The sequence below is a fragment of the Aotus nancymaae genome, unplaced genomic scaffold (genome assembly GCF_030222135.1).
Source record: "Aotus nancymaae isolate 86718 unplaced genomic scaffold, 86718_ANA_hifiasm-v0.15.2.pri h1tg000007l, whole genome shotgun sequence".
Taxonomy (NCBI): Eukaryota; Metazoa; Chordata; class Mammalia; order Primates; family Aotidae; genus Aotus; species Aotus nancymaae.
This window is the reverse complement of record NW_026988418.1, coordinates 21881447-21891906: the sequence shown is the minus strand read 5'-3', so window position 1 is coordinate 21891906 and position 10460 is coordinate 21881447. Positions and strand designations below refer to the sequence as shown.

The 10460-nt window shown below is 41.4% G+C and overlaps 1 protein-coding gene across 5 annotated transcripts in view; it reads left to right on the top strand.

Annotated features, from left to right (window-relative positions):
- The first annotated feature begins 1497 nt into the window (after nucleotides 1-1497).
- Nucleotides 1498-10460, top strand: part of OMA1 (OMA1 zinc metallopeptidase) — a 65170-nt gene continuing 56207 nt past the window's right edge. Inside the window, exons 1-3 of one of the 5 annotated variants that reach the window (XM_064372405.1) lie at nucleotides 1526-1616; nucleotides 4859-4980; nucleotides 9500-10015. In XM_064372405.1, coding sequence (XP_064228475.1) covers nucleotides 9516-10015 — 500 coding nt within the window. In that variant the 5' untranslated portion in view covers nucleotides 1526-1616; nucleotides 4859-4980; nucleotides 9500-9515. Of the gene's footprint in view, nucleotides 1617-2046; nucleotides 2526-4858; nucleotides 4981-9499; nucleotides 10016-10460 lie in introns of those variants that run through there. The other 4 variants (XM_021667715.2, XM_021667714.2, XM_021667716.2 and 1 more) reach the window with 4 other exon arrangements.

Sequence of the window (10460 nt, the reverse complement as noted above, 5' to 3'; positions counted from 1 at the left end):
AGGTGGGGGTTCCTCCCAGGTTAAACGTCCCCTTCTTTCAGACTCCGTGTTTGGATCCCCTTCCATCTTCGTGGAAGCCGTCTTTCTCTCTCCTGGATTTCCCCTCTGGAGTCTCCTTCCACACTCTCTTGTGGAAGCCTGTCTTCCCCTCCTAAACTCCATCTCTCCCTCAATTCCCTTCCACTCAGTGTGGAAGCTGCTTTCCTCTCCTGGATTCCATCTTTCTGGATTCTCTCGCTCAGTGTGAGAGGAGCTTTCCTTCTCTGGTTTTCCCCCTCTGGGAACCCTTCTCACTCAGTGTGAGAGCGGCTTTTCTTTCTCTCACTCAGTGTGAGTTAGCTGTTTCTTTCTCTTTCTCTTTACCTAAATAAATCACTTCCTACAAGCACTTTTGAGTCCGGCGTTTACTTCTATGAGCGCACTGCTCCGTGGTCTCCTCTCCCATTCTTGGGGAGTGACACATCAAGAACCTGAAGAAACGTCCTCTCAGGGGAACTGAGGGCTACCCTGAGGCCCTGAACCCCAACATTACACATCGACATCAGGCTAACCAGGCAGGATGAGCAAGAGGTGGTTAGCATGCTGGAAGCTTTGATAAGTCACGTGCACTCCAGAAGTTGGGAGATAAGCCCTACGAAGACTTAAGGACCTCCTACTTCAGTTTTTTTTAGGGTTCCAGTGGTCAGGGGTTTGCCAGGCTATCCATTTCAAAATAAAAGGCAAATTATAAAATACATATAAGATAAAAGAAACAATAACTTACAAGTCTTCCCAAAGAGATACCTAGAATTGTTCAGTGTTTTTATGTCCTTTGAGATGTTTTCATTGTGCACAGAGTATAAACATAATAAACTAATATGGGACCCCACTGCTCATCCATCACAATCCAAACTTTTGCTTGTTTATTTGTACACTTTTTTATTGCCTGCCTTTCCTCACTGTGATACAAATTTCACGAAAGTCAGGTCTGTCTTGTGGACACTGCCACATCCCCGACACTTAAAATGTAGTTGATGCTCAATAAATATGTTTTGGTGAAATGAATCAAACATACTATACACATCATTTTGTACCAGCTACTTTCAACTAACTTCCAGACACTTAAGGTTATACTTCATCTTTTTAAAAATGAGTACCTCCAAAAATCATATGAAAGCACCGTTCCCACATTCCGAAGTATTTCTATGAATGCAGATTTAGAACCAGGAAGCCTTCGTCTTTTGGCAGCCTTTGGAGTCGCTCTCCTTTTGGCCATTACTGCCGTAGAGTCTATAACGGACACAGCCTTGCATGGATCATTCTTTAGAGGACCCACTTCACCACGGACAGGGGTAAGTTGTTCCCATGCAAGCAGCCCAGCCCAGGGCCACGTTCCCTCCTTCTGCCACACGGGGGCGCTAGAGCGCCACAGTCCGCGCGGGGACCGGGGCCACTGGGAGAAGACTCTGGGCGGCTGTATTGACTGCCGGGTGTAGGCGGAGCGAAGGGCACCCAGGCCGGTACTGAGGGCAGGAAGTGCGGGTGCGCGCCTGCGCATAGGTCGGGTCGGAGGTGTCCTCGCTTTCGCTTCTGCTAGAGTCAGTCCTCACGGTGACGCCTTTCCCCAGCTTTTCCGAGTAGGACCGTGTGGAGGGGAGGAGGCAGAGTGCGGGAGCGGGGAGGGGGCGGAGCGCAGAGCGCCTGCGGGGGCGCAGCGGGGAGGAGCGGGGATGCGTGGGGAGCGGGTACAGGAGGGGGCGTGGGTGGGCTGCGAGGCTGCGTGGAGGGGCGGGACGCGGGGCCCCGGGGCGGGAGAGGGAGGGGATCTGTCCTAGGAGAGCCGGGTTCTCCCCTCGCCCGGTCAGGGGCACGCCGGGCACCGCGTGTGTCTGGCGCCGTGGCAGTACTTTCCGGGGCCGCCTACCCTCCGCCTCAGCCCGCCCTCCTCAGCGGCTCCGCTCTCAGAGCGGCGTTTCTCACCCGCCGGGTCGGGCATCCGTCTCTTCCCCGCCCCCAACTCTCCAGGAGAAATCGAACACGTTTCCTGCCTAAACTCGGCTGTGCAAACCGGAACATTCCCCGTCTAAGCAGTTCCGGGGAGTTTTAACAATTTCCTCATCAACTCGTTTACAGAACTCACTGTATACTCTTTAAATGTCGCCTGTGTGTGGAGCAACAGTTTTATTGTGCCCTGCAATCCTCAACAAGAAATTGTAGTCCAGGGAGATGAAAATCCCTTATTTGGCATTCAGGCGTTGATCAAGGTCATGCCACCCTCGCTAAAAGGATTTAGGTTCATCTCTGTCATTCTCAGCCAGGGTGAAGGGGTGTAGTCTGACATTTGGAAGCTTAAGAACCAAGTCTGCTGCCGTTCAATTCTTTTTTAAAGGCTTCCATCATGTGTGTACTTTGCTTGAATGATTATTTTAAAGTACATGTCCTATTTTTGCCAATCTGACAGCTGTTTCCATAGAAACTGGAGAAGAAATAGTCATTTTCAGCAAGAGTTGTTAAAACTGTCTTCCAGGCTTCAGCTGTGAGTGCCAGTGAGTGCTGCACTTGCTCATTCTGAGATGGTACTTAAAGAATTAAAGATCTGAAATGTTCTTAGAGGCTAACAATCCAAATTGTTTAATTTTCTCACATCATTAATTTTGTAATCCTAGAAGTCTGCCAGCTATGTTTGTTGACCTGCCACAGCTCTTTGAAGAGAATATGTCAGCCCTGATTTTTTTTTTTTTTTCTTGTGTGCTCTGTCGTCTGGTGATTGGCTTCGTGAAAATGCATGAAAAGATTTCTTCCTTCATTCTTTACCCTTTTTTAAGGATAAACGGGATTACAAACTATCAGGCACTGTTTCTAGTCAAAATGACACTTAGTTGTCAGTGATAGAAATGATAATGATTTTAATTATATACGGGTGGTGTTGGGGCTTTTGTTTATGCCTTCTGTGTCAGTGGGATGCTTTTTAAAAATTTTCACACAAGTCATGAGAAATGAGAAGTTTGCTTGTCATGAGCAGAGCTAAGGAGTGTAAATAGATGCGCATAGCCATAGGGATGAGCGCTTCCTTTTTCTGAGGGCTGTAAGTAAATCAGGGGATTTGGAATTTAGGAATGGGTGAAGGAGGGTTAGGGAAGGTGCTTGGAGGAGTAGTAGGAGGGCCTGGTTTACCATATGAAGGAGTTTATAGAAGCCATGGAAAACCAATGGCAGTGCAGGCGTGGGGGCTCATGACTGTGATCCCAGCACTTCGCAATGCAGTACTATCATTTGAGCCCAGGAGTTAAAAACCAGCCTGGGCAACATAGTGACACACCGTGTCTACAGAAAAATTTTTACAAGATTAGAAGGACTGGCCGGTTGCGGTGGCTCAGGCCTGTAATCCCAGCACTTTTAGGAGACCGAGGTGAGCAGATCACTTGAGACCAGGAGTTCCAGACCAGCCTAGGCAACATAGTGAAACCCTGTCTCAACTGAAAATACAAAAATTAGCCAGGTGTGGTGGTGCACTCCTGTAATCACAGCTACTCAGAAGGCTGAGGCACAAGATTCGCTTGAACCCAGGAGGTGAGGTTGCATTTGCAGTGAGCTGAGAAGGCACCACTGCACTCCAGCCTGAGCGACGACAGAAGGAAAAAAATAAAAGGAAATTACAGAAATAGTTGCAGTCGGGTGTGGTGGCTCACACCTGGAATACCAGCACTTTGGGAGGCTGGGGTGGGTGGATCATCTGAGGTCGGGGGTTCAAGACCACCCTGACCAGCATGGAGAAACCCCATCTCTACTAAAAATACAAAATTAACTGGGTATGGTGGTGCATGCCTGTTATCCCAGCTGCTCGGGAAGCTGAGGCAGTAGAATCGCTTGAACCCGGAGGCAGAGGTTGCTGTGAGCCGAGATAGCTCCATTGTACTCCAGCCTGGGCAACAAGAGTGAAACTCCGTCTCAAAAAAAAAAGAAAAAGAAAAAGTTGCCTGAGTGGAGGCTTAAAAAGTAATAATACATCATGTGGAAGTTTGAACTGCACAGAAATATGTAAGGTGAAAATAAAAATCCCTTTTAACCACCACCCTCCCATTCAAAATAATTGCGAATAGTATGATGTATATATTTTTGTATATACTAGCATATTTTGTCATTACTATTTTTGCAAATTGTGGAGGGTTTTTAAAATCTATTTTATTCTCTGCAGTATCTCTAACATCCATAATGAGGCCTAGCATTTAGCGGGCACTCGTTAAATATTTTTAGAATAAACGAATGATAATGCAGTTCAGACATCAAAAATGCAAAATCTGAATGTTTGGTCAAGGCTGTTAAAATTGTTTAAGTTCTTTGCCAACGTTTAAAAATTGATAAAAATCTGAAATTCTGGTTTTATTTGAAAGTTTTGAATCATTTGGTCACTGCAAGTTCAAATTCCATCATACTGATTGTATCTCCTTTAGATGGGCATGAATCCACGTTCACATCAGTATTGCTTTGCTGATACTCACCTGCCTGGACCCTACAAACCTGTGCTGTGCAATACAGTAGACACTAGCCACATATGGCCATTTAACTTAGTTAAAAATTTTATTCCTCAGATGCACTAGTCATTTCAAATGCTCAGTAGCTGCATGTAGGGGCTACCTTATTGGACAGTGCAGATGTGAACATTTCCATCATTGCAGAAAGGTCTTCTTTAGACAGTGCTTCTTTAGACATTTGAGTTTGCCACCTCTGCTCTATGGAAGTTTTCAGGTAACATTTATTATTATTTTTAAATTTGCATATCCCTTTGCCACAGATTGCTATCTTTTAAATCTTCTAAAGATTTATAGATCACTGTGTCATCTTTTTAAATTTTTTTATTTTAATTTTTTTTTTTTTTGAGACGGAGTCTTGCTGTGCTGCCCAGGCTGGAGTGCCGTGGCATGAACTCAGCTCACTGCATCCTCCACCTCCCGGGTTCAAGTGATTCCCCTGCCTCAGCCTCCGGAGTAGCTGGAATTACAGGCAAGTGCCACTGTGCCTGGCTAATTTTATGTGTGTGTATTTTTAGTAGAGGCGGGATTTCACCATGTGGCCACACTTGCCTCGAACCCCTGACCTTGCGATCCACCCTCTTCAGCCTCCTAAAGTGCTGGGATTACAGGCATGAGCCACCGTGCCCGGCCCCATGTCATCTTTTAAATGGTTACTTGGTATTTATCAGGGTAAGACTATGTAAATTGTGGGGGTAGGATTCTGTATGTAAATTGTGGGGGTAGGTTTGCATTTTAGAAAGAGTGCTTTAGGTCTAGTTTGGGGTCAAACTGGAGTGAGAGGGATTGGTGGTGAAATAGGCAGGGAGATAAGGTGTGTAGTGCAATAACATAAGACCACAAGCCCAGGAAGGGCTAGAATGAGATAAGGAGGTGGAATTGACATGACTGATTTAATGTGGGCTGAGATATTTTGGATGCTGAAGTTGCTGTAGAGATAATCTGGTATTTCTGGAACTGATTAAATGTTGAAAATTTGTAAATTTGGCTTTGCAAAGTGTAGAAGGATCCCTCAGATAGTTCTAGTAAACAACATGTATAATATTAAAAAGCTATTGATTTACGAAAACAAATGTGTAGCTGATTTATTAAATGTCTTAGAGATCATTTGCAGAATACAGAAACTCACTGAGGAAAGAGAATTAGTTTTGGGATAAAGTGAAAGCCCAAGAAGCTCGATTAAATGTAGGAAATACAGTGGTGTCATGGGAGTCAGGGAGGTTTTATTCTCTCATGCTCTCTCTGGCTTTGTAGTCTCTCACTTATCTTCTGTCTACACATACATTCCATTGTCTTTTCTCTGGATCCATTTTTTTTTTAAGCTTTTTGTTTGTAGTTCTTGCTTACATATTGCTTTGTTTGGGCATAGCACCTGCTGTAGACCCAGCTTGCACATGCCCTTATATTCCTGTGCAGAATACTGTTTGAGGTAAAATGTTTTTAGTGTCAGATACCAACTTCTAGCTCTGTAGCTTCTGGTAGGGGTTGCTGGGGATGAATGTGGTCATCTAGGCCCATCCCCTAAACAGAGGCTGTAAGATGCACATTTGAAAAAGGAGTTGTGCTTGGTCAAGTGTCTGAAGCTTATCTACTACAGTAAATCATCAGAGTTGAGGGAAAGGAAAGAAAATGGGCTTGTGTTGTTTTTGCAGTTTGACTTCTAGAAGACTTTACATTTAAACCTTAATACACTTTCCCATTTAAAATAGTTCTTTCAATTTGTTTATTGTCTTTCTGCATCTGCCAATAAATGGCATGAAAAATAATTGCTGCCTTCCTGAACCCTTCAGCTACTCGTGGATATCTCTTTAAAAATGCATACAGTATGTAGTATTTAGTAACTGAATTTTATTATCCCATAATAGTTTTACTTAGGTTCAGTTTTGTCTGCTCAACTAGATTATAGCATCCATGAGGGCAGGACTGTATTCTGTGCTGCATAACTCTCATGCCATCTAGCCAATGAAAACCTTACTAGCTACTCCAGTATGAATTTTGAAGTGATTTCTGGGCATAAATTATTTTACCACTTTTCATGTTGGTTCAGAAAAGTAAAAACAAAGTAGCTTGTTGATAATGTCAAACTATTATGTATCACCCTAGACTTTACTAATTTAAAATTGGTAGTATTTCAGAAAGGGTTAATTCAATTTAACTTAGCATGCCCTGTATTCACATTATACATTAACAACGCAAGGGCTGAATGTATAAATTACATAAAAAGTAAATTTGAGTAATTTAAAAATAGTTTGATGTATAGGTAGTACTATTTATTAAAACTGGTAGTCCTAAAGCATCTTTCTAGATAATATTGTATTAGTTTACGTTGAGTTTTATTTTTTTCCGTAACTTTTATATGAAGATTTTGAAACATGCAGAAAAAATTGAGGGAAAATTTAAGGAACATGTATATAACTATCACTTAGATACAATGATTGATGATATTCTATTTATTGATTTTATGTCCTCGTCCTCTGTGTGTGTGTGTACATTTGCTATAAAATTTGAAAGAGTTTTATTTATCATAAATCCTTCACCACGTATCCCAGCAATAAATATTCACCTACATAATCACAATATTATTATCACCTAAGAAAATAAGTAATAATTACCTAAAACAACTTAAAGGTCAATTCATATTTAGATTGTCTCAATCTGTTATTTATTTATTTATTTATCTATTTTGAGACAAGTTCTCATTCTGTGGCCCAGGCCAGTGTGTAATGGCACAGTTTTGGCTCACTGCAGCCTCCACCTCCTGGGTTCAAGCGCTTCTCCTGCCTCAGCCTCCTGAGTAGCTGGGATTGCAGGCAAACGCCAGTCTTTGTAATCTGTTCCACTGCCTCTTTTTTCCTCCCACTCCTCAAGCAGTCACTGATCTCTGTCACTCTGGATTAGTTTGCATTTTTTGCAGTTTATATTACAGAGATGGAATCAGAGGATATACTTTTTTTGTGTTTTTCTTTTTTTTCTTTTCTTTGAGACAGGGTCTTGCTCTGTTGCCCAGGCTAGAATGCAGTGGCACAATCTCGGCTCACTGCAACCTCTGCCTCCCAGGTTCAAGGGATTCTCCTGCCTCAGCCTCCCGAGTAGCTGGGGTTATAGGTGAGCACCACCACACCAGGCTAATTTTTGTATTTTTAGTAGAGACGGGGTTTCATCTTGTTGGTGAGGCTGGTCTCGAACTCCCGGCCTCACGTGATCCATCTGCCTCAGCCTCCCAAAGTGCTGGGATTACAGATGTGAACCACTGTGACCAGCCTTTTTTGTGTTTTCCAGTGAATTTATACAGTTCATCTAAGATGTCAAGTTTAAGATTTTATCATTTATCGATTTTAAGAAATTGTGTGCCTTGCATTTTTTTTTTTTTTTATTTTGTGTAGGGTTTGTTTAACTTTGTGGGTTTGTAGTTTTCATCAAGTTTGGAAAATTTTTGGCCGTTATTTCAAGTATTTTTTTTCTGTCAGCACTCCCCCCCCCACCCTCCGCCTTTCTGGGGACTTCAGTTAGATGAATATTAGGCCACTTGAAGTTATTACATACCTCACTGATGCTCTGTACCTTTTTTTTCCATTGTGTTTTCTCTCTGCATTTCATTTTAGATGATTTCTATTGGTACGTCTTCAAGGTCACAAATCTTCATTTCTACAACGTTAATCTGTTATTAGCTTCATCCAGTATGTTTTCCATCTTAGATCTTACAGTTTTCTTGTCTAAAAGTTTAGTATAGGTGTTTTAAAGAAATATATTACGTATCTCTACATAACATGCTCATATTTTCCTTCAGCTTCTTAAACATGTGGAGTATAGTTATAATAACTAACATTCTTGTCTCTAATGCTGTTATTTGTTTATTTAGGCGTTTCCACTGATTGAAATTTCTTCTAATTATGGGTCACATATCTTGCTTCTTGCATGCTTGGTGATTTTTAATTGTAAATTGTACCTTGTTAAGTGCTAAATAGTTTTGTGTCCTAATACCGGTTCATGAATTTGTTGTTGTTGTTGTTGATTTGTTTTTTTTTTTTTTTGGGATGCAGTTGCTGCTTGGAAGCATTTGACTTTTTGGGTGTTGCTTTTAATGTTTGTTCAGTGGGGCCAGAGCAGCTTTTGGCCTAGGACTAGTCTTTCTCTAATGTTGAGGCAAAACCCTTCTGAGTACTCTACCCATGAATGATAAGGTTTGCCACTTTGATGCGGGGGGATAGGCACTATACTGTGCCCTGTGTGAGCCCTGTATATCGTTCCCTCCAGTCTTTTCAGTTGGTCCTTTCCCAGCTCCAGGGGATTTTCATACGCATATGCCCAGGCAGGACTCAATGGAATATGAGAGGGTAATTCTCTGCAGAACTCTGGAGTTCTTTCTTAGTGCAGCTCTTCTTCTCTTGTCTTCTGTCCTGTGAGCTCTAGCAGCCTTGGTTTACTTGACCTCCCAGCTTTATCGTTTCAATTTAGGGGAACCACTGGGCTCCACCTAGGTTTACCCTATCTGCGCTGTGACCTGGAAGCACTCTCCAGGCAATGAGCTAGGGCAATTGGTTGTCATAGTCTTTGTTTCCCATCTCTCAGGGATCCCTGTTCTTCACCACCTAATGTCCAGTGCATTTTGTAAATTTGGTTTCATGCTTCCTCCCAGTTACTGCAAACTGATAAAGTTTTACTGTTGTTTTTATCTAATCCATTTCTTATTGCTCAAATAATTTGCCATTAAAATAAAAATGGCCCTTTCCTAACTAAAAATTAAAAATGAAATGAAAAAAATTCAAGCTTTTAAAGTACACATTGCAAAGTAAATGTAATGTTATGTATACTCTGGTTTGTTTATCTTGCTAGAAGGCGTTGCTGTAGGGGTGATGAGTTGAAACCCAAGGTAATTTAGCCAGAGATGTGTTAGAAGAACAACTGACACACCTATTTAATAAGTGTTATATTCCCAGTTTGGTAAGTAAATATTTTCTGCAGATATTAATAGTTTATTTTTTGTGTTTCAGGTAATCAAGTAAAAGTATGAGCTTCATCTGTGGATTGCAGTCTGCTGTTAGAAACCATGTTTTCTTCCGGTTTAATTCACTGGCTAACTGGAGAAAATGTAACACGTTAGCATCAACCTCACAGGGCTGTCATCAAGTACGAGTTAACCATATAGTAAATAAGTCTCAGGGACTGGGAGTAAATCAGTGTGAAAGGTGGACTTTTCTGCCTGGAAGCTTTCATTTTTATAGGACTTTTAACAACAAAAAAACAGGATGCCTCTCAAGTACCAAAAGTAAGGAAATTTGGATGAATGCCAGCAAATATACTGTATGGAAGGACTCTTTTTCCAGACAGCTATTAATAAAAAAAGTTACAGCAGTTCCTAGTCTGTTAGTATTGCATCCTCTAAGCCCTTTTCCTATAAGAGCTGTTAGGAATTTCCACACCTCTCCACGGTTTCAAGCTGCTCCGGTTCCTCTCTTGTTGATGCTTCTTAAACCAGTGCAGAAGTTACTTGCAATCATTGTAGGCAGGTAAAATGCTTTTTTTTAGAAAAATAAACTTTTGTATTAACTTTGTACATTAATATTTTGTGTTATATTAACTTTTAGAAACTAACCTTTTTTATTTATGAAACTGGACTTATAAAGAAACCTCATTAGATCCCCTCTCTCCCCTCATTTAGCTCAAAACAAAGTTTCTAAACAATAGGTCCTACTCAGTTTTGTTATGTATGATTTAATAATCTTGAAACAAGATTAGGACCTATTGTTGCCTATTAATTTATGGTATAGAAATTTGATCTCTTTAAAAAGTGATTCTTACATATTGTATAAACATTTAGAAAATCTTATATTTATGACTACAGGATCTTAGGATATGTGGATCAGAAATGTTGGTTATAGCTCATATATAAGAAGAGTACTTACTTTTTTTTTAATTTGTGCAATTTGAGGCAGTAAATCATAAAACTGAGGA